Here is a 27,853-nt window from a genome sequence, read left to right as displayed (position 1 = left end):
GATGGTTTTTCTTCTTGACAGTTATTAAGAGAGGGGATCAATACGATATCTCCAGGTTCACACCTTCAGCCAATCCCATATCTATAGTACTGACCCATTAGGATGATATTCACGCCGTACTATGCTGCAACTACAATGTTTATGTACTTTCAATGATTGATAATATGCCTTTTAGGGGTCATTGCGTTTTAGTCTTTCTTCATTTAAAAATAAGTATATTATTCTACTTATATCAATGCATTATTTTGAATGCAATAGGCTACATATATACAAATAATCAAATGACTTATGTAAAATATTATACAAATAAATCAAGATACCTTAATTAAATGCCATATTGGCAGAGTTTGCTAAGGGCTGATCAAGTGTTTGACGATCAGATAACACCCATGGGCCTAGCCCTTGACAAACGTTTTCCTAACTCAAAGCGTGTGTAAAACCAAGCATCGATGTCAATAGGACTTTCATACACCCGTGGGGATTAGGCTGGCTCTATCGTCATATGGTTACGTTGTTCATGACATCATAAAAAAATAAATAATAATAATAATATTTTCCAATTAGCCCACACCCCAGTCTTTGTATATCATTGAAGAGCAGATGCTATAAAATGTTTCATTTTATAGCCTGTAAATATTCAAACAGTTATTTCTATACATACACGAAAGCTATTACTGGGGAGTCTACTTCCCTCTGAACATATCTTACAACAAGAGTGTCTAACTACTCCAAACAGCGCAAAATGCAATGACAGTCTGTACCAAACAGGTTTGCAACTAGTGAGAAGATAGTTCATGACCCACGTATTGACTTGGAGAATTAATCATCCAGAACTCCATATAGAGTCCCCGTGTAACAGATGACGTGTTGTGCCTGTCTGTAGCTGTTCACCAGTAGACAGAGGGGTTACGTGGGCCTCCGGATTCTACAGATAGTAGCCTACCTCACAGTGGCCCCAAACCTGAGTACAGACATGACTATGTGGGCCATCTGGACTGGACTCTCCCTGCCTGGCTGACAGCCTGGTCTGCATCCTAAATGAAACCCATTCCCTACTTAGTGCACTTATTTAAACAGGGTCCTTGGGGCCTCTGGTCACAAAAAGTAGCCCACTATCTAGGGAATAGGGTGCCATTTGGGATGCACCCTGGAGACATTTTGAAGACCATTCTCTGCCAACTCTAGGCCAATGGAATGGACTGGACATCACCATAGCCAACCCACAACAAAGACCAGACCGCTTTATAAAATGTGCCAACATATGTCCTCTTTTTTTAATTTGAATACCAGTATGCAAATGAACAAGGATTTCAGCTCTCAGTAACTCTCAGTCGGATCCCTGTTCCTGTACCTGTTGTTACGCCCTCATTTTGATTTTCCTCTCTCTCAGTGCTTTCTGTTCCATTTCAATCAAGTCTTCTTCCAGTAAGTCACTCAGAATCAGAACGGCCTCAGAGTACAGCTGCTGCAGCCTGCAAGGGGACAATCTTTTTTGTTATATATATCTCTTCATCACACTTTAGTTACCTTACTTTTCATAACTATAGCCTCTATAATTACCCGTAACTTAAAAGTCATTACAGTAGCTAGATATCAGCACACACACATTACACACACACACACACACACCTCTTCATCACACTTTAGTTACCTTACACATAACTATACACACTATAATTACACTGAGACAAACACATTACACACTGAGACATCCCCACACAAATGAGACATCCCACACACAAATGAGACATCCCCTTTCACAAATGAGACACCTCTTTCACAAATGAGACATCCCCTTTTCACAAATGAGACATCCCCTTAATTCACAAATGAGACATCCCCCTTTCACAAATGAGACATCCCCTTTTCACAAATGAGACATCCCCTTTTCACAAATGAGACATCCCTTTTCACAAATGAGACATCCCCTTTTCACAAATGAGACATCCCCCTTTTCACAAATGAGACATCCCCTTTCACAAATGAGACATCCCCCTTTCACAAATGAGACATCCCCTTTCACAAATGAGACATCCCCTTTCACAAATGAGACATCCCCTTTCACAAATGAGACATCCCCTTTCACAAATGAGACATCCCCTTTCACAAATGAGACATCCCCTTTCACAAATGAGACATCCCCTTTCACAAATGAGACATCCCCTTTCACAAATGAGACATCCCCCTTTCACAAATGAGACATCCCCTTTCACAAATGAGACATCCCCCTTTCACAAATGAGACATCCCCTTTCACAAATGAGACAACCCCCTTTCACAAATGAGACATCCCCCTTTCACAAATGAGACATCCCCCTTTCACAAATGAGACATCCCCCTTTCACAAATGAGACATCCCCCTTTCATTTGAGCGTACCTAAGGCAGCCTTATTATCCAATACCTTAAAATCAACTGTGTGTGTTTTTGCTATAAAATACATAAACCCGTGTGTGTAAAAGATTTATGGTCTATAGTCTATAGTCATTCAGTTGCAGATTTCTTAGGATGTGGGTTTGATGATTTGAACCTGAAACAAAACGACAACCGAAGCTGTTGGTTGTTTGGATGGTAACAACGTGTAGAAGACTGAGTGACGATAGTGCATGCTGTTACAAGCCCTACACCAACACAAGTACTATAATCATGCACATCCACAGAAAAAAAATGTAGTAATTACCCAAATCATCATCTTTGCGTCAAAAATATATATATATTTTTTTTGGGGGGGGGGGGGCGAAGTTGACACGTGACATTCATTTAAGGATTATGGTACTAAGTCTACATCGTTAGGTTAAAGCAACAACAAAAAAATATATATATATATGAGATTTCATTATGCAAAATTGACATCATTGGATGTATCCATTTCTTAAACGGGATATTCTAGAAAAACACAGCTTAGAAATGTTTCCGTAACATCCAGGTTTCTAGGATAAGACAAAAAAATATATATATTGTTATTTGCGATCCCTCTATCTCCACTTCATGGCTGTCATAAACCTCTCTCTCTCAAACCTTATTCTCTTCCTACTTTGCACAAACACTCAATTGAGTAAAAAAAAAAAAAAAAACACCTATCTGTCTTTATAACTCTCGTTTACAGTCTGTTTGCCCCTCACAGAAGAATCATTAACCCTTTATAGGAGAGTCTGTTTGGCTGTGACCCAGATAGGACTCTGATTGAGAGAGAGTGTGTGTGTGTGGTCTCTGAGACAGACGTTTGGTGGTAAGCTAGCTCAGTTAACAATACATTTAGTGCTTGGTGTACTGTGTCCCAAATTCCTTCATGCACTATATAGGGAATAGGGTGCCATAGGGCTCTGGTCTATAGTAGTGCACTATATTGTTCAGACTGTAGGGTGCTGTGGGGTGCTGTAGGGTGGCTACTTGTTCAGACTGTAGGGTGCCTACTTGTTCAGACTGGAGGGTGCCTACTTGTTCAGACTGGGGTGCTGTCAGACTGGAGGGTGCCCTTGTTCAGACTTAGGGTGCCTACTTGTTCAGGGACTTGTTCAGACTGTAGGGTGCTTGTTCAGACTGGATGCCTACTTGTTCAGACTGAGGGTGCCTACTTGTTCAGACTGGAGGGTGCCTACTTGTTCAGACTGGAGGGTGCCTACTTGTTCAGAAGGGTGCCTACTTGTTCAGACTGTAGGGTGCCTACTTGTTAAGACTATAGGGTGTTGTAGGGTGCTGTAGGGTGCTTACTTGTTCAGATTGTAGGGTGCTGTAGGGTGCCTACATGATCAGACTGTAGAGTGCCTACTTGTTCAGACTGTAAGGTGCTGTAGGGTTCCTACTTGTTCAGACCGTAAGGTGCTGTAGGGTGCCTACTTGTTCAGACCGTAAGGTGCTGTAGGGTTCCTACTTGTTCAGACTGTAAGGTGCTGTAGGGTTCCAACTTGTTCAGACTAATGTATTGTAGGGTGCCTACTTGTTCAGACTAAGGTGCTGTAGGGTTCCTACTTGTTCAGACTAAGGTGCTGTAGGGTGCCTACTTGTTCAGACTAATGTGCTGTAGGGTGTTGTAGGGTTCCTACTTGTTCAGACTAAGGTGCTGTAGGGTTCCTACTTGTTGACTAATGTATTGTAGGGTGTTGTAGGGTGCCTACTTGTTCAGACTAATGTGCTGTAGGGTGCCTACTTGTTCAGACTAATGTGCTGTAGGGTGTTGTAGGGTGGCTACTTGTTCTAATGACTGTAAGGTGCTGTAGGGTTCCTACTTGTTCAGACTAAGGTGCTGTAGGGTGCCTACTTGTTCAGACTAAGGTGCTGTAGGGTTCCTACTTGTTCAGACTAAGGTGCTGTAGGGTTCCTACTTGTTCAGACTAATGTATTGTAGGGTGCTGTAGGGTGCCTACTTGTTCAGACTAATGTGCTGTAGGGTGCCTACTTGTTCAGACTAATGTGCTGTAGGGTGAAGGGTTCCTACTTGTAATGTATTGTAGGGTGCCTACTTGTTCAGACTAATGTGCTGTAGGGTGCCTACTTGTTCAGACTAATGTGCTGTAGGGTGTTGTAGGGTTCCTACTTGTTCAGACTAAGGTGCTGTAGGGTTCCTACTTGTTCAGACTAATGTATTGTAGGGTGCTGTAGGGTGCCTACTTGTTCAGACTAATGTGCTGTAGGGTGCCCTCAGACTTGTGTAGGGTGTTGTAGACTTGTTCAGACTAATGTGCTGTAGGGTTCCTACTTGTTCAGTGTTGTAGGTGTGACTGCTGTAGGGTGTGAAGGGTTCCTACTTGTTCAGACTAATGTATTGTAGGGTGCCTACTTGTTCAGACTAATGTATTGTAGGGTGCCTACATGATCAGACTGTAGAGTGCTGTAGGGTGCCTACTTGTTCAGACTAATGTATTGTAGGGTGCCTACATGATCAGACTGTAGAGTGCTGTGGGGTGCCTACTTGTTCAGACTGTAAGGTGCTGTAGGGTTCCTACTTGTTCAGACCGTAAGGTGCTGTAGGGTTCCTACTTGTTCAGGCTGTAAGGTGCTGTAGGGTTCCTACTTGTTCAGAGACTGTAGGGTGCCTACTTGTTCAGACTGTAAGGTGCTGTAGGGTTCCTACTTGTTCAGACTGTAAGGTGCTGTAGGGTTCCTACTTGTTCAGACCGTAAGGTGCTGTAGGGTTCCTACTTGTTCAGACCGTGTAGGTGCTGTAGGGTTCCTACTTGTTCAGACTGTAAGGTGCTGTAGGGTTCCTACTTGTTCAGACCGTAAGGTGCTGTAGGGTTCCTACTTGTTCAGACTGTAAGGTGCTGTAGGGTTCCTACTTGTTCAGACTGTAAGGTGCTGTAGGGTTCCTACTTGTTCAGACCGTAAGGTGCTGTAGGGTTCCTACTTGTTCAGACTGTAAGGTGCTGTAGGGTTCCTACTTGTTGACAGTGGTGTCCTGGTGATCCAGGGTGGTCAGGTAGATGTCTATGAAGGACATGCTGGTACACAGGTCCTCCATCACAGTGTAATCAGTGTGACGCAGAGACTTGTTGAACTGTTGCACTAGCTTGGTGAAGTTGCCTGTCTGTATGGAGGAAAGAGAGCAGATCGGGGTTCAAACGCTATTCGAAATCTTTAAAATAGCTTTAGCATTTCCTTTAGCCTGTGATTAATTATATTGGTTTGGCCAAGGCAGGCCGTCATTGTAAATAAGAATTTGTTCTTAACTGACTTGCCTAGTTAAATAAAAATATTTTTTATAGTCTAACGTAAACCTAACCCGCATGTCCCAAATACCACCCTACTCCCTATATAGTGCACTACTATAGCACCCTATTCCCTATATAGTGCACTACTATAGCACCCTACTCCCTATATAGTGCACTACTATAGCACCCTATTCCCTATATAGTGCACTACTATAGCACCCTACTCCCTATATAGCACTACTATGCACTACTCCCTATACTACTATACCCTATTCCTATATAGTGCACTACTATAGCACCCTATTCCCTATATAGTGCACTACTATAGCACCCTATTCCCTATATAGTGCACTACTATACTATTCCTATATAGTGTACTACTATAGCACCCTATTCCTATATAGTGCACTACTATAGCACCCTACTAGCTATATAGTGCACCTATATTCCTATATAGTGCCTATATAGCACCCTACTCCCTATATAGTGCACTACTATAGCACCCTATTCCCTACCCTACTCCCTATATAGTGCACTACTATAGCACCTATTCCTATATAGTGCACTACTATAGCACCCTATTCCTATATAGTGCACTACTATAGCACCTATTCCTATATAGTGCACTACTATAGCACCCTATTCCTATATAGTGCACTACTATAGCACCCTACTAGCTATATAGTGCACTACTATAGCACCCTACTCCCTATATAGTGCACTACTATAGCACCCTACTCCTATATAGTGCACTACTATAGCACCCTACTCGCTATATAGTGCACTACTATAGCACCCTACTCCCTATATAGTGCACCCTACTCCCTATATAGTGCACTACTATAGCACCCTATTCCCTATATAGTGCACTACTATAGCACCCTATTCCGTATATAGCGCACTACTATAGCACCCAATTCCCTATATAGTGCACTCCTTTTGACAAAATTCCTATAGTACACAGTATAGGGAGGGGACACCTGGCTCTGGTGTGAGTGTCACCTGGCTCTGGATCAGATTCCTGATCTCGTTCTTCTGTCTCTGGATGATGGCGTGTTTCTTCTGGGTCAGCGAAGCCTCCCGTTCACTTTGTACCTCATTCTCAAAACGCTTCGTTGCGTGCTGGAGAAAACACATGAAAAAAAGTATTGGATTCCTAGCTAATGGTGAAGACATCAAAACTATAAAATAACACATATGGAATCATGTAGTAACCCAAAAAAAGTGTTAAACAAATCAAAACATTTTATATGAGATTCTTCAAAGTAGCCACCCTTTGCCTTGATAACAGCTTTGCACACTCTTGGCATTCTCTCAACCAGCTTCATGAGGTAGTCAACTGGAATGCATTTCAATTAACAGATGTCCCTTGTAAAACGGGAAAGAAATATTCCACAAATTAATGCATTTGAGCCAATCAGTTGTGTTGTGACAAGGTAGGGGCGGTATACAGACGATTATGGCAAGAATCGCTCAAATAAGCAAAGAGAAATGACAGACCATCATGACTTTAAGACATGAAGGTCAGTGCAGAAAATGTAGAAAATTCCAAGAACTTCTAAAGTTTCTTCAAGTGCAGTCGCAAAAACCATCAAGCGCAATGATGAAACTGGCTCTCATGAGGACCGCTACAGGAAAGGAAGACCCAGAGTTACCTCTGCTGCTGAGGATAAGTTCATTACAGTTAATTGCACCTCAGATTGCACCACAAATAAACACTTCAGAGTTAAAGTAACTGACACATCTCAACATCAACTGTTCAGAGACTGCGTGAATCAGGCCTTCATGGTTGAATTGCTGCAAAGAAACCGGTGGAAATCTGTCCTTTGGTCTGATGAGTCCAAATTTGAGATTTTTGGTTCCAACCGCTGTCTTTGTGAGAAGCAGAGTAGGTGAACGGATGATCTCTGCATGTGTAGTTCCCACTGTGAAGCATGGAGGAGGAGGTGGGATGGCGTGGGGGTGCTTTGCTGGTAACACTGTCGGGATTTATTTAGAATTCAAGGCACACATAACCAGCATGGCTACCACAGCACTCTGCAGCGATACGCCATCCCATCTGGTTTGCACTTAGTGGGACTATCATTTGTTTTTCTAACAGGACAATGACCCAACACACCTCCAGGCTACTAAAGGACACCAATAAGAAGAAGAGACTTGCTTGGGCCAAGAAACACGAGCAATTGACATTAGACCGGTGGAAATCTGTCCACCGGTCTGATGAGTCCAAATTAGAGATTTTTGGTTCCAACAAGTGTGTCTTTGTGAGACACAGAGGAGGTGAACAGATGATCTCCGCATGTGTGGTTCCCAACGTGAAGCATGGAGGTGGTGTGATGGTGCTTAGCTGGTGACACTGTGATTTATTTAGAATTCAAGGCACACATAACCAGCATGGATACCACAGCATTCTGCAGCGATACGCCATCCCATCATTTGTTTTTCCAACAGGACAATGACCCAACACACCTCCAGGCTGTGCAAGGGCTATTTGACCAAGAAGGAGAGTGATGGAGTGCTGCATCAGATGACCCGGCCTCCACAATCACCCGACCTCAATCCTAATTGAGATGGTTTGGGATGAGTTGGACCACAGAGTGAAGGAAAAGCAGCCAACAAGTGCTCAGCATATGTGGGAACTCCTTCAAGACGGTTGGAAAATCATTCAATCTGAAGCTGGTTGAGAGAATGCCAAGAGTGTACGAAGCTGTCATCAAGGCAAAGGGTGGCTACTTTGAAGAATCTCAAATATAAAATATATTTTGATTTGTTTAACACTTTTTTTGGTTACTACATGATTCCATACGTGTTATTTCATAGTTTTGATGTCTTCACTATTATTCTACAATGTAGAAAATAGTAAAAATAAAGAAAAACCCCTAGAATGAGTAGGTGTGTCCAAACTTGAATGGTACTGTAGGTATATATGTACACAAAGTAAGTATTCAGACCCCTTCCCATTTTCCCCATTTTGTTACAGCCTTGTTCTAAAATGGACTAAAATAAAAAATTTTCCTCATCAATCTACAGACATATTTTTTGCAAATGTATTAAAATAAACAGCAATACCTTATTTATTCAGACCATTTGCTATGAGACTCGAAAATTTAGCTCAGGTGGATCCTGTTTCCGTTGATCATCCTCGAGATGTTTTTACAACTTGATTGGAGTCCACTTGTGGTAAATTCAATTGATTGGACATGATTTGGAAAGGCACACACCCGTCTATATAAGGTCCCACAGTTGACAGTGCATGTCAGAGCAAAAACCAAGCTGTGAGGTCGATGGAAATGTTCTTAGAGCTCCGAGACAGGATTGAGTCAAGGCACAGATCTAGGGAAGGGTACCAAAAATTATTCTACAGCATTGAAGGTCCCCAAGAACACAGTAGCCTCCATCATTGTGAAAAGGAAGAAGTTTGGAACCACCAAGACCCTTCCTAGAGCTGGCCGCCAGGCCAAACTGAGCAATCGGGGGAGAAGGACCTTGTTCAGGGAGGTGACCAGGAACCCGATGGTCACTGACAGAGCTCCTATGTGGAGATGGGAGAAACTTCCAGAAGGACAACCATCTCCACAGCACTCCACCAATCAGGCCTTTATGGTAGAGTGGCAAGACAAAAGCCACTCCTCAGTAAAAGGCACATGACAGCCTGCTTGGAGTTTGCCAAAAGGCACCTAGATTCTCTTGTCTGATGCCAAGCTTCACATCTGGAGGAAACCTGGCACCATCCCTATGGTGAAGCACGGTGGTGGCAGCATCATGCTGTTGTGATGTGTTTCAGCAGGAAGGACTGGGAGACTAGTCAGGATTAAGGGAAAGATGAGCAAAGTACAGAGAGATCCTTGATGAAAGCCTGCTCCAGACCTCAGACTGGGGCGAAGGTTCCCCTTCCAACAGGACAATGACTATAAGCACGCAGCAGAGACTACACAGGAGTGGCTTAGGGACAAGACTATGAATTTCCTTGAGTGTCCCAGCCAGAGCCCTGACTTGAACCCGATGGAACATCTCTGGAGACCTGAAAACAGCTGTGCAGCGACACTCCCCTCCAACCTGACAGAGCTTGAGAGGATCTTCAGAGAAGAATGGGAGAAACTCCCTAAATACAGGTGTGCAAAGCTTGTAGCATCATACCCAAGAAGACTCGAGGCTGTAATCGCAGCCAAAGCTGCTTCAACAAAGTACTGAGGAAAGGGTGTGAATACTTACGGAAATATTTTCAATACATTTGCAAAATGTATTTGTCATTTTGGGGTATTGTGTGTATATTGATGAAAGGGGAAGAAAGGCTATTTAATCCATTTTTAGAACAAGGCTGTAACATAACAAGATGTGGAAATATCAAGGGGTCTGAATACTTTCCTAAAGCACTGTGGTTTTTTATTTAACAAGGAAAGTCAGTTCAGAACAAATTCTTATTTACAATGACGGCCTTCCACCGGCCAAACCCAGACGATGCTGGGCCAATTGTGCGCCGACCTATAGGTCTCCCAATCACAGCCGGTTGTGATACAGCCTGGATGTGTGTGTGATATATATATATAGTGAGTGAGTGAGGTATATATAGGCCCTGGTTGAAAAGTAGTGCAGTATAAAGGGAATAGGGGGCTGTTTGAGATGCAACCAGCAGCAATGTTATAAGTTGTGTTTTCCACTCCACTCCACTCCACTCCACTCCACTCCACTCCACTCCACCACTCCCTCACTCCCTCACTCACTCAACTCACTCAACTCACTCACTCAACTCATTCACTCAACTCATTCACTCAACTTACCTCACCTCACCTCACCTCAACTCACCTCACCTCACCTCAACTCACTCAACTCACTCAACTCACTCAACTCACTCAACTCACTCAACTCACTCACTCACCTCACTCAACTCACTCAACTCACTCACTCACCTCACTCAACTCACTCAACTCATTCACTCAACTTACCTCAACTCACTCAACTCACTAACTCACTCAACTCACTGACTCACTGACTCACTGACTCACTGACTCACTGACTCAGTGCTATGTGAACTTGTAGGGAGTGAACAAGTTATATCCCGAGGCCGCATTCATTGTAGCTGGGGACTTTCCAAATTTCCTCCTGAAATTCTATCAACACATCTCCTGTCCTACACGCGGAGAGCGTATGCTTGACAATTGTTACTCTCCCCTCCGGGATGGCTACAAGGCCCTCCCCCGCACTCCCTCTGGCAAATCAGATCACGGCTCCATCTTGCTCCTCTCCCCTCCTATAGGCAGAAACTTAAGCAGGAAGCACCAGTGGTAAGGACTGTTCAACGTTGATCTGACCAATCAGAATCTATGCTGCGAGACGGTTTTGATCACGCGGACTGGGAAATGTTCCGGGTCGCCTCTGAGAATAGTATAGTAGGACTCGGGTTCATCAGGAAGAGCATAGAGGATGTTGTTCCCTCTGATGGTTAGAACTTATCCAAACCAAAAGCCCATGGATAGATGGTAGCATTCGCACAAAACTTAAACCACATTTAAAACACGCAAGGCGACTGGGAACATGGGAAAACAGACCAGCTATGACCTCCGTAAGGCAATCAAAGACATGGGATAAACAGACCAGCTATGACCTCCGTAAGGCAATCAATGAGGCAAAACAACAACAGTACAGAGATGATTTGAGTCGCAATTCGACAGCTCAGACACGAGACCCATGTGCCTCCAGACAATCATAGGATTATAAAGAGATAGCAAGCCGAGTCGCAGACACTGACGCCGCTCTCCTGGACAAGCTTAACACCTTCTCCCACTTTCGAGGAAAACAACACAAAGCCAGCGACGTGTGCCCCTATCGCTCACGAGGAATGTGTGCTCCCGATCTCCGTGGTTGACGTAAGACATTCAAGCTTGTTAACCCCTCGCAAGTCTGCCAACCCAGATGGCATCCCAAGTCGCGTCCTCAGAGCATGTACAGACCAGCTGGCTGGATTACCAACAACGATGAGATTCCAGGAAAATAACCTCGGCCTCAGACGACAAGGCGCAACAGCGCCTCTTCAACCTCAGGAGGCTGAAGAAATTTGGCTTGGCCCCTAAGACCCTCACAAACTTCTACAGATGCACCATCCTGTCGGGCTGTACCACCGCCTGGTACAACAACTGCACCACGGGGCTCTCCAGAGGGTGATGCGGTCAGCCCAACACATCATCCAGTGCACACTGCCTGCCATTCAGGACATCTACAGCACCCAGTGTCACAGGAAGGTCAAGAAGATCATCAAGGACCTCAGCCACCCGAGCCATGGCCTGTTCACACCGCTACCATCTAGAAGGTGGAGACAGTACAGGTGCATCCAAGCTGGGACCAGACTGATAGAATCTGTTTATCTCCAGGTCATCAGATTGTTAAACAGTCATCACTAGCTGGCCTTCGCCCAGTATCCTTTCCTGAACCTTAGACATTGTCACTAGTCAGATACCAGCCAATAATCTACCCTGCAACTTAGAGACTGCTGCCCAATGTACATAAGTCATTAAACACTGGTCACTTTAACAAGGTTTACATACTGTTCACTGAGTACTGCCCCTATACAGTGGGGCAAAAAAGTATTTAGTCAGCCACCAATTGTGCAAGTTCTCCCACTTAAAAAGATGAGAGGCCTGTAATTTTCATCATAGGCACACTTCAACTATGACAGACAAAATGAGAAAAAAAAATCCAGAAAATCACATTGTAGGATTTTTAATGAATTTATTTGCAAATTATGGTGGGAAATAAGTATTTGGTCACCTACAAACAAGCAAGATTTCTGGCTCTCACAGACCTGTAACTTCTTCTTTAAGAGTCTCCTCTGTCCTCCACTCGTTACCTGTATTAATGGCACCTGTTTGAACTTGTTATCAGTATAAAAGACACCTGTCCACAACCTCAAACAGTCACACTCCAAACTCCACTATGGCCAAGACCAAAGAGCTGTCCAAGGACACCAGAAACAAAATTGTAGACCTGCACCAGGCTGGGAAGACTGAATCTGCAATAGATAAGCAGCTTGGTTTGAAGAAATCAACTGTGGGAGCAATTATTAGGAAGTGGAAGACATACAAGACCACTGATAAATCTCCCTCGATCTGGGGCTCCACGCAAGATCTCACGCCGTGGGGTCAAAATGAACGGTGAGCAAAAATCCCAGAACCACACGGGGGGACCTAGTGAATTACCTGCAGAGAGCTGGGACCAAAGTAACAAAGCCTATCATCAGTAACACACTACGCCGCCAGGACTCAAATCCTGCAGTGCCAGACGTGTCCCCCTGCTTAAGCCAGTACATGTCCAGGCCCGTCTGAAGTTTGCTAGAGAGTATTTGGATGATCCAGAAGAAGATTGGGAGAATGTCAGATGAAACCAAAATATAACTTTTTGGTAAAAACTCAACTCGTCGTGTTTGGAGGACAAAGAATGCTGAGTTGCATCCAAAGAACACCATACCTACTGTGAAGCATGGGGGTGGAAACATCATGCTTTGGGGATGTTTTTCTGCAAAGGGACTAGGACGACTGATACGTGTAAAGGAAAGAATGAATGGGGCCATGTATCGTGAGATTTTGTGTGAAAACCTCCTATCAGCAAGGGCATTGAAGATGAAACGTGGCTGGGTCTTTCAGCATGACAATGATCCCAAACACACCGCCCGGGCAACGAAGGAGTGGCTTCGTAAGAAGCATTTCAAGGTCCTGGAGTGGCCTAGCCAGTCTCCAGATCTCAACCCCATAGAAAATCTTTGGAGGGAGTTGAAAGTCCGTGTTGCCCAGCAACAGCCCCAAAACATCACTGCTCTAGAGGAGATCTGCATGGAGGAATGGGCCAAAATACCAGCAAATGTGTGAAAACCTTGTGAAGACTTAGAGAAAACATTTGACCTCTGTCATTGCCAACAAAGGGTATATAACAAAGTATTGAGATAAACTTTTGTTATTGACCAAATACTTATTTTCCACCATAATTTGCAAATAAATTCATTAAAACCCTACAATGTGATTTTCGGGATTTTTTTCCCCCTCATTTTGTCTGTCATAGTTGAAGTGTACCTATGATGAAAATTACAGGCCTGTCTCATCTTTTTAAGTGGGAGAACTTGCACAATTGGTGGCTGACTAAATACTTTTTTGCCCCACTGTATATAGGACCATCCACCCTTACCTGGGGTATGGATGCATGAAGACCTAAGGTTGGAAACGTAACAATACAAAAATACAAAAATAAATCACCTGGGAGCATGAATGCAACTAAATGCATTCAAAAGAAATGTGGCTTCCACATTTAACCCAACCCCTCTGAATCAGAGAGGTGCGGGGGGGCTGCCATAATCGACATCAATGTCTTCGGTGCCCGGTGAAACAGTGGGGGTTATCTGCCTTGTTAATGACAGATTTTTATCATGTCAGTTCTGGGATTCAAACCAGCAACCTTTCGGTTACTTGCCCAACGCTCTAACCACTAGGATACAACAGTGTTCAGAATTTTCTATTTAATTTTACATACCGTTTTACCCACTTTATACTGTATGCATATATACTTTTTTCTAGTCATGGTTCATCCTATAGAACTACTGCAGTAAACACATGTTCCATTCACATACAGTGCATACACACACCATTCACATACAGTGCATACACACACCATTCACATACAGTGCATACACACACCATTCACATACAGTGCATACACACACCATTCACATACAGTGCATACACACCATTCACATACAGTGCATACACACACCATTCACATACAGTGCATACACACCATTCACATACATCGGCTTGGTATTTTTGATTTATAGTTTGGTATTTTATTAGGATCCCCATTTAGCTGTTGCAAAAGCAGCAGCTTCTCTTCCTGGGGTTCAACACAAAACATAATACAGAACATCATTAGACAAGAACACAGAACACAGAACATAATACAGAACATCATTAGACAAGAACACAGAACACAGAACATAATACAGAACATCATTAGACAAGAACACAGAACACAGAACACAAAACATAATACAGAACATCATTAGACAAGAACACAGAACACAGAACATAATACAGAACATCATTAGACAAGAACACAGAACACAGAACATAATACAGAACATCATTAGACAAGAACAGCTCAAGGACAGAACCATATGCATTTTGTTTAAAGGCACACGTAGCCGACATATCAGTGCACACACACAAACTATTTAGGTCAAATAGAGGAGTGCCGTGACGTGTTGCTTTATCCGTTGTTTGAAACCAGGTTTGTTGTTTATTTGAGCAACATGAGATGGAAGGAAGTTCCATGCAATAAGGGCTCTATATAATACTGTACGCTTTCTTCAATTTGTTCTGTATTTGGGGACTGCGAAAAGACCCCTGGTGGCATGTCTGGTGGGATAAGTGTGTGTCAGAGCTGTCTGGTGGGATAAGTGTGTGTCAGAGCTGTCTGGTGGGATAAGTGTGTGTCAGAGCTGTCTGGTGGGATGAGTGTGTGTCAGAGCTGTCTGGTGGGATAAGTGTGTGTCAGAGCTGTCTGGTGGGATGAGTGTGTGTCAGAGCTGTCTGGTGGGATAAGTGTGTGTGAGAGCTGTCTGGTGGGATAAGTGTGTGTCAGAGCTGTCTGGTGGGATAAGTGTGTGTGTCAGAGCTGTCTGGTGGGATAAGTGTGTGTGTCAGAGCTGTCTGGTGGGATAAGTGTGTGTGAGTCAGAGCTGTCTGGTGGGATAAGTTGTGTCAGAGCTGTCTGGTGGGATAAGTGTGTCTTCAGATTTGTCTGGTGGGATGTGTGTCAGAGCTGTCTGGTGGGATAAGTGTGTGTCAGAGCTGTCTGGTGGGATAAGTGTGTGTCAGAGCTGTCTGGTGGGATAAGTGTGTGTCAGAGCTGTCTGGTGGGATAAGTGTGTGTCAGAGCTGTCTGGTGGGATAAGTGTGTGTCAGAGCTGTCTGGTGGGATAAGTGTGTGTCAGAGCTGTCTGGTGGGATGAGTGTGTGTCAGAGCTGTCTGGTGGGATGAGTGTGTGTCAGAGCTGTCTGGTGGGATGAGTGTGTGTCAGAGCTGTCTGGTGGGATAAGTGTGTGTCAGAGCTGTCTGGTGGGATAAGTGTGTGTGTCAGAGCTGTCTGGTGGGATAAGTGTGTGTGTCAGAGCTGTCTGGTGGGATAAGTGTGTGTGTCAGAGCAGTGTAAGTTGACTACGCAAACTATTTGGGATTTCCAACTATGTTTCTTACAATGAGAAGTGATGCAGTCAGTCTCTCCTCAACTCTCAGCCAAGAGATACTGACATGCATAGTATTTATAATCAGCCCTCCGATTACAATGAAGAGCAGAACGTGTCGCTCTGTTCTGGGCCAGCTGCAGCGTAACTAGGTATTTCCTTGCAGCACTTGACCACACGACTGGACAATAATCAAGATTAGACAAAACTAGATCCTGCAGAATTTGCTTTTTGGAGTGTGGTCTCAAAAAAAAGCAGAGCATCTCTTTATTACGGACAGACCTCTCCCCATCTTTACAACCTTTGACCCTATATGTTTCGACCATGACTGTTTACAATCTAAGGTAACGCCAAGTTATTTAGTCTCCTCAGCTTGTTCAACAGCCACACCATTCATTACCAGATTCAGCTGAGGTCTCAAACTTAAAGAATGATTTGTACCAAAAATACAAAACTCTTAGCGTTTAGAGATGCTCAGGACCAGTGTATTACTGGCCACCCCATTCCAAAACTGCAACTCTATGTTTCAGGGTTTCAGTGACTTCCTTAGCTGTGGTTGCTGATGTCTGTATGGTTGAATCATCAGTGTACATGGACACACAGGCTTTGTTTAACGCCAGCGGCAGGTCATTGGTAAAAATAGAAAAGAGTAGAGAGGGCCTCGAGAGCTGCTGTGTGTTACTCCACACTTCACATGTTTGACATGAGAGAAGCTTCCATTAAAAGAAAGCCCTCAGTTCTATTAGATAGATTGCCATATCGTTGGATTCGGAGCGGAGGTTGAAAACACAATTCAAAGGGCTGCACTGAAATCTAACAGTACAGCTTCCACAATCTTCTTATTATCCATTTCTTTCAACCAATCATCAGTGCATTCATTTGTCAGTAATTTGTGTCAGTGCAGTACATATTGAGTGGCCTTCTCTATAAGCATGCTGCAAGTCTGTTGTTAATTTGTTTACAGAGAAATTGCATTGTATTTGGTCAAACACAAAAAAAAAAATCCAACAGTTTGCTAAGAGCTGGCAGCAAGCTTATAAACTCAGCAAAAAAAAAAGAAACATCCTCTCACTGTCAACTGCGTTTATTTTCAGCAAACTTAACATGTGTAAATATTTGCATGAACATAAGATTCAACAACTGAGACATAAACTGAACAAGTTCCACAGACGTGTGACTAACAGAAATTGAATAATGTGTCCCTGGGGGGTCAAAATCTAAATTAGCAGTCAGTATCTGGTGTGGCCACCAGCTGCATTAAGTACTGCAGTGCATATCCTCCTCATGGACTGCATCAGATTTGCCAGTTATTGCTGTGAGATGTTACCCCAGTCTTCCACCAAGGCACCTGCAAGTTCCCTGAAATTTCTGTGGGGGGGGGGTCCTGAAAAAGGGACATTTCTTTTTTTTGCTGAGTTTAGGTCTGCTGATAGAACCAGTAAAGGCCACTTTACCACTCTTGGTTTGCAGAATTACTTTGGCTTCCCTGCAGGCCTGAGGACAAAGACTTGCCTCTAGGCTCAGATTAAAGATATTACATCTAAATTGTCAATGCCAGGAGATTTGTCATTATTGATCATTAACAATTTTTCCACCTCTCCCAAGCTAACTTCACAAAATTCTAACTTGTAATGCTTTTCTTTCATTATTTGTTTTTTTTATGCATTAATATAATTGCTCTCTGTTTGTGGTTGGCATTTCCTGCCTAAATTTGCCCACTTTGAAATAAGTAATTAAAATAATTGGCAACATCAAATGGTTTTGTGATGAATACGCCATCTGATTCAATGAAAAATGGAGTTGAATGTCTTTCTGTCCATAGTTTCATTTAAAATACTCCAAAGTTTTATTCCATCGTTCTTTATATCATGGATGTTGGATTCATAATACAGTTTCTTCTTCTTAGTCACATAATTTCTCAGTTTGCAGTAAGTCAGATGTGCAGACAGACTTATTAGCCACTCAGTTTGCCCCCATCTCTTTCAACCAATACAGTTTTTCAATTCCTCGTCAATCCATGGAGCCTTAACAGATCTAGCAGGTGCATGTTTATCAATAATTGGAAGAAGCAATTTCATAAATTAATCAAGTGCAGCATCTGGCTGCTCCTCATTAAAATCACATCAGACCAAGAAATATATTTAACATCATCCACATAAGAGTCACAGCAAAATCTTTTGTATGATCTCTTATACACTATTTTAGGCCCAGCTGTTGGAACTTTGTCTTTCCTGCATATAGCCACTATATTGTGATCACTGCATCCAATGGGTGGAAAAATACAGCTTTAGAACAAAGTTCTACAGTATTAGTAAAAATGTGATCCATACATGTGGATGATCTTGTTCCTGTAGTGTTTGTAAAAAAACACCCTGGTATGTGGATTAATAACCAGATTACAGGCACCAGATTACAGGCACCAGACTACCGGCACTGGTTACAGTAAAACACTTCATCTTGAGCGGACAGCTTGATGAAAACCAGTCAATATTCAGGTCCCCAAGAAAGTAGACCTTTCCGTTAACATCATACACTAAAAACCATTTCAGATATATTATTTACATACTGATTGTTAGCACTTGGCCTGTAGCAACAAAAAAGAAAAAGGCTTTAGATGTGCAAAGTGAACCTGCAACCACAACACTTCGACAACACTTGACATAAGATCTTCTCTAAGCATTACAGGGACGTGGCTCTGAATATATACAGCAACACCTCCCCCATAAGCATTTCTGTCTCTTCTATAGATGTTATATCCTTGTATTGCTACTGATGTATCAAATGAATTATTTAAAGTGAGTCTCAGAAATGGCTAATATATGAATGTTATCAAGTTACTGATTTCATGAACCTTATTTCTAAGGCTACATATATTAATATGGGCTTTTTTTCAACCCTTTCCTGGGTAGCTTATCAGAGATAGACATAGTACTGAAAAGAGCAAGCAAAGCAAGAGAAAAAATATATACATTCAGCAGTCCATTAATCAGTTGGTGTGTGTGTGTGTGTGTGTGTGTAGGGGGGGGTTAAAGCTACGAACCCATAGGCTTGGCTCTCTCATCCCTTCCAGGCTTCTGGGAGGGAGGGTGAACAATGAGCCTGTCATAGCAGATGTAAGCAATGTCCCCACCTGCTCTGGCAGCTTTCATGGCTGGGATCAGTTCTTTCCTCTTCTGGCGCACAGCTTCAGGATAGTCCTCATTGAGGAAGATGTACGTTCCTCTCAAGTTCTTGGCTCTTTCCAGAACAGCTACCTTGTCCTTGAACCTCAGGAACTTGACCACTATCGGTCTGGGCCTGTCACATGGGCCTGTCACATGGGCCTGTCACCTGGGCCTGTCACCTGGGCCTGTCACCTGGGCCGGTGGTGGGTTTTCCAGTCCTGTGGGCGCGCTCCACCTCAATCTTCCTGTGGTCCATCTTCAGTTTCTCAGAGATCATTTCTCTCACTTTGTCAGACTCCGTCCAGGTCTCATGTGGAGATTCTGCAATTCCATCCACAACCATGTTGTTTTGCCTTCATTGTCCCTGGAGATAATCAGATTTCTCTGTCATTGTTATCATGGATTCACACACAGAACTGATGTCCTCTCTCAATGACTTACAGATTGCTGTCATATTGCTCTTCTGTTTCAACTCATTGAGCTGACCCTGGGAGAACTGCAAACTGTTCTTCAGGTTCGGGGCCTCTCTCGTCAGGTCGTCCATTCTTTTATTAGTTGAATCCACCAGTATTTGGACAAAACACTTGAAGCTATTTTCTCGTTGTTGTAACAACTGCTTGTTGGTCTATTTTTGTTCGTTTTAAAAAGATCCTTTAAGTGTGATAGAGATACACCACTGTCCTCAACGGTACTCCCGCCAGCTTTGGTCTTTGTCACGGTAGCTATAGCAACGTTGGTTAACCTGTTACGCCTTGCAGTTCCAGACAGGGACGGTCATGGGGAAGATTGAAAACAACAAAACAGCAGGGATCTAGACAGCCACAAACCCGGAACAATCCACAGTCCCAGCCACAATTGTTAACCACATCACGGGCTGCGTTCAAGAAAACCCAGCTAGCTTGATATGCAGCTAGCTAGCAGCTAGGCTAGCAGCGACGCCAAATAGCTCCCCAGACCAGTCCTTGGGTCGGCAGGATCACTGAAAAGAGACAAGCAGTCCCAGAAACGGATGACAACTGCGTTGCTGGTTTCAAACCAAGAAGCTAGATAGCAGTGTAGAAGTTAGAAGTGTACCTATGATGAAAATTACAGGCCTCTCATATTTTTAAGTGGGAGAACTTGCACAATTGGTGGCTGACCAAATACTTTTTTGCCCCACTGTATATCTTCTGTAAATTCACCCAGTGTAGATACTGTACATTTGCTGCATTTGGATTACTGTTACAGTGCTATTTGGGTTGTTAACCTTTCACTGTACTGGGCTCATCAGTCATACAGAGTGTTGCTTGATCGTCTTAAACAAATCTACTTTGAAACTAAATGTATGTGCACCTCATACACGGTTATGGGCTTAACAAAAATATAGACACCTGTACCATGTCAGATATAGAGTGGAAATGTATTACATTTGAGTTTGTATCCCAATATTACATTTTATATACAGATCACAGATGACTGAGATATAACAAAACCATTTGACATCGAAACACTGGATTTTCGGGCTGTTTAAAAACAATATGTTGAATAATTATGAAGTATATTAATAACATCCCACCCATGAAGCCACTAGGTCACTTGGCTGCAGGAAAGAGCTACTTGGATTCGTTCCGACATTTCTTGATTTCGTATATTTATTTTTGTGTGTGATTATTTGTGTACTTTGACATTTTACTCCATTGTTAAGGAGCTCGTAACGTAAGCATTTCGCTGACCCCGCTATAACATCTGCTAAACTGGTCGCTTGCTTTCTCCAGGGCGTCAGCTGTAAATAATTATACGAAGGGTCACATGGCAGCCCTGCCTGAGAGCTGCCGTCTGGACATCACATCTGACTAAACCCCACAGAGACGGCACAGCACTGAGCTGAGTTGGCTTGGGCCCAGGAAGACAGGATGCATACAAAATGGAACCCTATTCCCAATACAGGGCACTACTTTAGACCAGGCAGCGTACACTATGTATGGGAATAGGGTGCGGTGCCATTTGGGACTCCCAACCTGGAGGACAGGGGGGGGTTCAACCTGGAGGACAGGGGGGGGTTCAACCTGGAGGACAGGGGGCAGGGGGGTTCAACCTGGAGGACAGGGGGTTTAACCTGGAGGACAGGGGGTTCAACCTGGAGGACAGGGGGTTCAACCTGGAGGACAGGGGTGGTTCAACCTGGAGGACAGGGGGGGGTTCAACCTGGACAGGGGGGGACTGGAGGACAGGGGGTTCAACCTGGAGGACAGGGGGTTCAACCTGGAGGACAGGGGGTTCAACCTGGAGGACAGGGGGTTCAACCTGGAGGACAGGGGGTTCAACCTGGAGGGCAGAGGGGTTCAACCTGGAGGACAGAGGGGTTCAACCTGGAGGACAGGGGGCAGAGGGGTTCAACCGGAAGGACAGGGGACAGGGGGGGGTTCAACCTGGAGGACAGGGGGGTTCAACCTGGAGGACAGGGGGCAGAGGGGTTCAACCGGAAGGACAGGGGGCAGAGGGGTTCAACCTGGAGGACAGGGGGGGTTCAACCTGGAGGACAGAGGGCAGAGGGGTTCAACCTGGAGGGGGCAGGGGGTTCAACCTGGAGGACAGGGGGTTCAACCTGGAGGACAGGGGGTTCAACCTGGAGGACAGGGGGTTCAACCTGGAGGACAGGGGGGGGTTCAACCTGGAGGACAGGGGGGTTCAACCTGGAGGACAGGGGGTTCAACCTGGAGGACTGGAGGGGGGCAGAGGGGTTCAACCTGGAGGACCTGGAGGACAGGGGGCAGAGGGGTTCAACCTGGAGGACAGGGGGCAGAGGGGTTCAACCTGGAAGACAGGGGGCAGGGGGGTTCAACCTGGAGGACAGGGGGCAGGGGGGGGGCAACCTGGAGGACAGGGGGGTTCAACCTGGAGGACAGGGGGCAGGGGGTTCAACCTGGAGGACAGGGGGGGGTTCAACCTGGAGGACAGGGGGCAGGGGGTTCAAGGAGGGGGGACACAGGGGGGGGGTTCAACCTGGAGGACAGGGGGCAGGGGGTTCAACCTGGAGGACAGGGGACAGAGGGGTTCAACCTGGAGGACAGGGGACAGAGGGGTTCAATCTGGAGGACAGGGGGGGGTTCAACCTGGAGGGGGTTCAACCTGGAGGACAGGGGGGTTCAACCTGGAGGAGGGGGGTTCAACCTGGAGGACAGGGGACAGGGGTTCAACCTGGAGGACAGGGGACAGAGGGGTTCAACCTGGAGGACAGGGGACAGAGGGGTTCAACCTGGAGGACAGGGGACAGAGGGGTTCAATCTGGAGGACAGGGGGGGGGTTCAACCTGGAGGACAGGGGGCAGGGGTTCAACCTGGAGGACAGGGGGGGGTTCAACCTGGAGGACAGGGGACAGAGGGGTTCAACCTGGAGGACAGGGGGTTCAACCTGGAGGACAGGGGGGGTTCAACCTGGAGGGCAGGGGACAGGGGGTTCGACCTGGAGGACAGGGGACAGAGGGGTTCAACCTCAGTAGTAGTAACAACAACGGTGGTAGTCCAGTACAGTACGTACCTGGATCTCCATGATGACCACGCCAATGAACATGTTGAAGAAGATGAAGTAGCCGATGAGGATGAAGACGATGGTGAAGATGCGGCTGGAGTTCATCCCCAGGTCGTCAAGGTTCTGCTGCAGATCAGTCCAACCATCCACCTGAGGAGGGCAGAAACAATGGAATAAGAGTTGAACATTTTCCAGTAGTTTTCCCAAAATGCCCAAGTTTTCCAGAAATCACAGAAGGATGATTCTTGAAATCAAAAGGGAAAATTGAAAACCTGGGAATTTGGGGGAAATTACCAGAGTTTTGTAACCCTAGATGTTAATTATGCATGTTTCCTCAACATGTGCACTAAACAGACCACAACAGACAGCGTGTTGGGATATTTGCGATGAAAGATACTGTTGTAGGAACATAACGTTGACATATTTCATACATGGAAGCACAACAAAAATGGCACTGACGTGAGAATACGACTGTCAAAAAACTAAATGTAAAATGTTTGGGTCAGACAGACAGAGGACATTTGGTTCGGCCTACGTCAGACTGAACTGACAGTCTACAGCAGGGGGTTCTTTTACAGCCTGGGACCCAAATGAGAAATTCACTGTTTTCCTGGGACCCAAGCTCATGGGGGAGGGGGGGTACCATAAGAAAGATTTCCACCAGGATAGGTAGGCTATTCTAATTCATACTCACTGTCACTAAACTGAAAAGTGTGAAGAGCGCACAGCCCAGGTCTCCCCAGTTCTCAGGGTCTCCAGTGTTAGGGTCTCCAAAGTAGTAATATCCAATGATGGCAAAGATGAACATCAGGAGAAACATCAGGCCCAGGACATATACCACACTCTTCATGGTCTTGAATAGAGCTACAACCAAGGCCTGTCAATCAAACAAAAAAAACACAACAAAAGAGAACACTAAAAATCTCAACAAACCTGACACCTGAGTGACCCCAAGAAATAACTGATTAACGCGTATTATCCACCGTAAAACTGTAAAAAGGTATCCAAAGACCAAACGTAACAGACATGTGTATGGCCTAGTATTTTAGCACTAATTGCGTCACTCACCTGCAGGCCCCGAATGAACGACACAGTCTTCAGCACGCGCAAAGAGCGAAAAGCGCGGACGATGCGCATGGTCCCCATTGCACTGGAGTCCCCTCCATCAGCGAACATGGGAACGAATGAAATGACCAAAATAATAGCATCGAAAACATTGTAGCCATTTTTCCAGTAAACCCCTGGGTTAACGTACACCTTCATCAAGAACTCCATGGTGTAAATGGCCATGAAGAATTCGTCTGCAATCTGTTTGATGAAAATAGAGTGAAGGGAGGACTGGATTTGAGTAGAGGACATATTTGCATACAACAACTGCTACAAAGCTTAAGCTTATGGAACTGTTACATTTTCCCTAAACGTAATTGTGTATGCTTCTATGTCAGTGTTTGCAATTAGCAAAATTGCGATCAGCAAATTACCCACCGCAAAGAATCCAAAAAGTTTGTATTTCATATCATAGTCCGTCTCCAAAGCCATGAACAGAGCGTTGAGGATAATCGTGACCATAATCATACCATCGAACAGTGTTTTTTCAGTAATGTTGGCAATGTAATCGTAGAATTCGGTATCTTTTCTCCTGAATAAAACAATATATATTACAAAAAAAAATAAAAAAATAACAGTAGCCTAGCTAATAACAAGACCACATTTCAAAATGAATTAGTCAGAAACATCTGCAAAAAATACAAAACATGTTTTAAGTGGGCCAGCTGCATTGACGGGTAAACAGGCCTCAGAGTCAGACAAGTGTGTGTCCGATAAAGAGCTACGACATTATCCTACACATTCAAACCCGCGGCTGTTGCTGCTGCTCTGCCAACAGCGTCCCAGTCAGAGAATCTTCGGAGCGCTATTTGACTTGCTCCCTTTTGAATGATGAATCTAAAATATCCGCTTCCACTTTCTTTGACGTCGGCATTTTGCTCCATCTTCAGTACCAAACTCCTGGGGTAAAAGCATCGACTCTCGTCGAACTCCTTGGAAAAGGGAAAATAACCAGGTAGTACTCAACAACAATGACCTCACAATGAAATGGAACGTATAAATCATTTAAAAAAATTTAAATTACGTTCTTGTTTACACATCACAATTGACACTTCGCTAAGCCCCGCCTAATTGTTTTGGGCAACCAATCGCAGCGTTCCGTTGGATAGCAACATCTATAGCCTATTAGCCTCTTAGGAGTTCCCAACAACCCAACAAACCGGATGTTCCGGTTTTCAGGAGAAATGGAAAATGAGCCTGTGACACAACTTCTGCTTTTGGACTTCAACAAGGTGACACCTCTTGAGGTCTAATAAGAAACTGGAGACTGCTTCGAAGATGTCCAACCTTTGTTTTTAAGCTAATCTACTCACATTTGCATACAAAATGTGAATTACAGAATTAGATGACAGTGTTATTTGTAATTATTAGCATTTAACAATTCAATTAGAAGATTGAACTTAAAACCCTGTACAAATCATGGATCTTGGAGATCTCTGGAGAACTGCACTGTAAGGTGTAGCTATGCCTAGTAACATTTCAATATGTTTTACCCTGAAAACAGTTGTCTTGGGAACAAAAATCCAAAATAATGTAGACCTATGCCATTGCAAAATCAAATGCTTCTAACCCTAACGTTAACCTCTAACAGAAAGAATCACCTTATAGGCCTACTGTCATTAACATATAGCCTACTTGTTGGATGGATTGAATGTGCATTGGTGTCTAGCTGTAGGCTAGTTGTCTAGTGATATTGGTGTCTAGCTGTAGGCTAGTTGTCTAGTGATATTGGTGTCTAGCTGTAGGCTAGTTGTCTAGTGATATTGGTGTCTAGCTGTACACTAGTTGTCTAGTGATATTGGTGTCTAGCTAGGCTGTATTGGTGGCTAGTTGTCTAGTGATATTGGTGTCTAGCTGTAGGCTAGTTGTCTAGTGATATTGGTGTCTAGCTGTAGGCTAGTTGTCTAGTGATATTGGTGTCTAGCTGTAGGCTAGTTGTCTAGTGATATTGGTGTCTAGCTGTAGGCTAGTTGTCTAGTGATATTGGTGTCTAGCTGTAGGCTAGTTGTCTAGTGATATTGGTGTCTAGCTGTAGGCTAGTTGTCTAGTGATATTGGTGTCTAGCTGTAGGCTAGTTGTCTAGTGATATTGGTGTCTAGTTGTCTAGTGATATTGGTGTCTAGCTGTAGGCTAGTTGTCTAGTGATATTGGTGTCTCGCTGTAGGCTAGTTGTCTAGTGATATTGGTGTCTAGCTGTAGGCTAGTTGTCTAGTGATATTGGTGTCTAGCTGTAGGCTAGTTGTCTAGTGATATTGGTGTCTAGCTGTAGGCTAGTTGTCTAGTGATATTGGTGTCTAGCTGCTAGTTGCTATTGGTGTCTAGCTGTAGGCTAGTTGTCTAGTGATATTGGTGTCTAGCTGTAGGCTAGTTGTCTAGTGATATTGGTGTCTAGCTGTAGGCTAGTTGTCTAGTGATATTGGTGTCTAGCTGTAGGCTAGTTGTCTAGTGATATTGGTGTCTAGCTGTAGGTTAGTTGTCTAGTGATATTGGTGTCTAGCTGTAGGCTAGTTGTCTAGTGATATTGGTGTCTAGCTGTAGGCTAGTTGTCTAGTGATATTGGTGTCTAGCTGTAGGCTAGTTGTCTAGTGATATTGGTGTCTAGCTGTAGGCTAGTTGTCTAGTGATATTGGTGTCTAGCTGTAGGCTAGTTGTCTAGTGATATTGGTGTCTAGCTGTAGGCTAGTTGTCTAGTGATATTGGTGTCTAGCTGTAGGCTGATAGTTGTCTAGTGATATTGGTGTCTAGCTGTAGGCTAGTTGTCTAGTGATATTGGTGTGTAGGCTAGTTGTCTAGTGATATTGGTGTCTAGCTGTAGGCTAGTTGTCTAGTGATATTGGTGTCTAGCTGTAGGCTAGTTGTCTAGTGATATTGGTGTCTAGCTGTAGGCTAGTTGTCTAGTGATATTGGTGTCTAGTTGCTGTATTGGTGTCTAGCTGTAGGCTAGTTGTCTAGTGATATTGGTGTCTAGCTGTAGACTAGTTGTCTAGTGATATTGGTGTCTAGCTGTAGGCTAGTTGTCTAGTGATATTGGTGTCTAGCTGTAGGCTAGTTGTCTAGTGATATCTAGCTGTAGGCTAGTTGTCTAGTGATATTGGTGTCTAGCTGTAGGCTAGTTGTCTAGTGATATTGGTGTCTAGCTGTAGGCTAGTTGTCTAGTGATATTGGTGTCTAGCTGTAGGCTAGTTGTCTAGTGATATTGGTGTCTAGCTGTAGGCTAGTTGTCTAGTGATATTGGTGTCTAGCTGTAGGCTAGTTGTCTAGTGATATTGGTGTCTAGCTGTAGGCTAGTTGTCTAGTGATATTGGTGTCTAGCTGTAGGCTAGTTGTCTAGTGATAGCTGTAGGCTAGTTGTCTAGTGATATTGGTGTCTAGCTGTAGGCTAGTTGTCTAGTGATATTGGTGTCTAGCTGTAGGCTAGTTGTCTAGTGATATTGCTGTTTAGCTGTAGGCTAGTTGTCTAGTGATATTGGTGTCTAGCTGTAGGCTAGTTGTCTAGTGATATTGCTGTTTAGCTGTAGGCTAGTTGTCTAGTGATATTGGTGTCTAGCTGTAGGCTAGTTGTCTAGTGATATTGCTGTTTAGCTGTAGGCTAGTTGTCTAGTGATATTGGTGTCTAGCTGTAGGCTAGTTGTCTAGTGATATTGGTGTCTAGCTGTAGGCTAGTTGTCTAGTGATATTGGTGTCTAGCTGTAGGCTAGTTGTCTAGTGATATTGGTGTCTAGCTGTAGGCTAGTTGTCTAGTGATATTGGTGTCTAGCTGTAGGCTAGTTGTCTAGTGATATTGGTGTCTAGCTGTAGGCTAGTTGTCTAGTGATATTGGTGTCTAGCTGTAGGCTAGTTGTCTAGTGATATTGGTGTCTAGCTGTAGGCTAGTTGTCTAGTGATATTGCTGTTTAGCTGTAGGCTAGTTGTCTAGTGATATTGGTTTCTAGCTGTACACTAGTTGTCTAGTGATATTGGTTTCTAGCTGTACACTAGTTGTCGAGTGATATTGGTGTCTAGCTGTAGGCTAGTTGTCTAGTGATATTGCTGTTTAGCTGTAGGCTAGTTGTCTAGTGATATTGCTGTTTAGCTGTAGGCTAGTTGTCTAGTGATATTGTTGATCATCATCAGCTGATCCAGGAAAGAAAACAAATATTGATAGAAAATAAAGCTAAATAATTGGTTGAGTACTTCTGGCCACAGACGGTACGGAGAACAACAGTGCCCC

The 27,853-nt window shown here is 44.1% G+C and overlaps 1 protein-coding gene across 2 annotated transcripts; it reads right to left on the bottom strand.

Moving 5' to 3' along the window:
• Nucleotides 1-642: 642 nt before the first annotated feature.
• On the bottom strand, nt 643-24,831 carry LOC118389746 (cation channel sperm-associated protein 3-like). 2 transcript variants are annotated; one of them, XM_052529286.1, is made up of 9 exons: nt 24,668-24,830; nt 24,382-24,575; nt 24,022-24,175; nt 23,605-23,844; nt 23,231-23,413; nt 22,546-22,686; nt 6,648-6,767; nt 5,376-5,521; nt 651-1,472 (listed from the first exon to the last, which is right to left on the bottom strand). In XM_052529286.1, the coding sequence occupies exons 2-9, from the start codon at nt 24,525-24,527 to the stop codon at nt 1,358-1,360; spliced, it is 1,245 nt and encodes a 414-aa protein (XP_052385246.1). In that variant the 5' UTR covers nt 24,528-24,575; nt 24,668-24,830; the 3' UTR covers nt 651-1,357. The 2 variants fall into 2 exon arrangements, with proteins under 2 accessions (XP_035635474.2, XP_052385246.1); XM_035779581.2 differs by lacking the exon at nt 5,376-5,521 and having other exon boundaries at nt 643-1,472; nt 24,668-24,831.
• Between the last annotated feature and the right edge of the window lie 3,022 nt (nt 24,832-27,853).

The sequence above is a fragment of the Oncorhynchus keta genome, chromosome 11 (assembly GCF_023373465.1).
Source record: "Oncorhynchus keta strain PuntledgeMale-10-30-2019 chromosome 11, Oket_V2, whole genome shotgun sequence".
Taxonomy (NCBI): Eukaryota; Metazoa; Chordata; class Actinopteri; order Salmoniformes; family Salmonidae; genus Oncorhynchus; species Oncorhynchus keta.
Note: the sequence above shows the minus strand (reverse complement) of the source record. Positions and strands in the feature narration are given on the sequence as shown.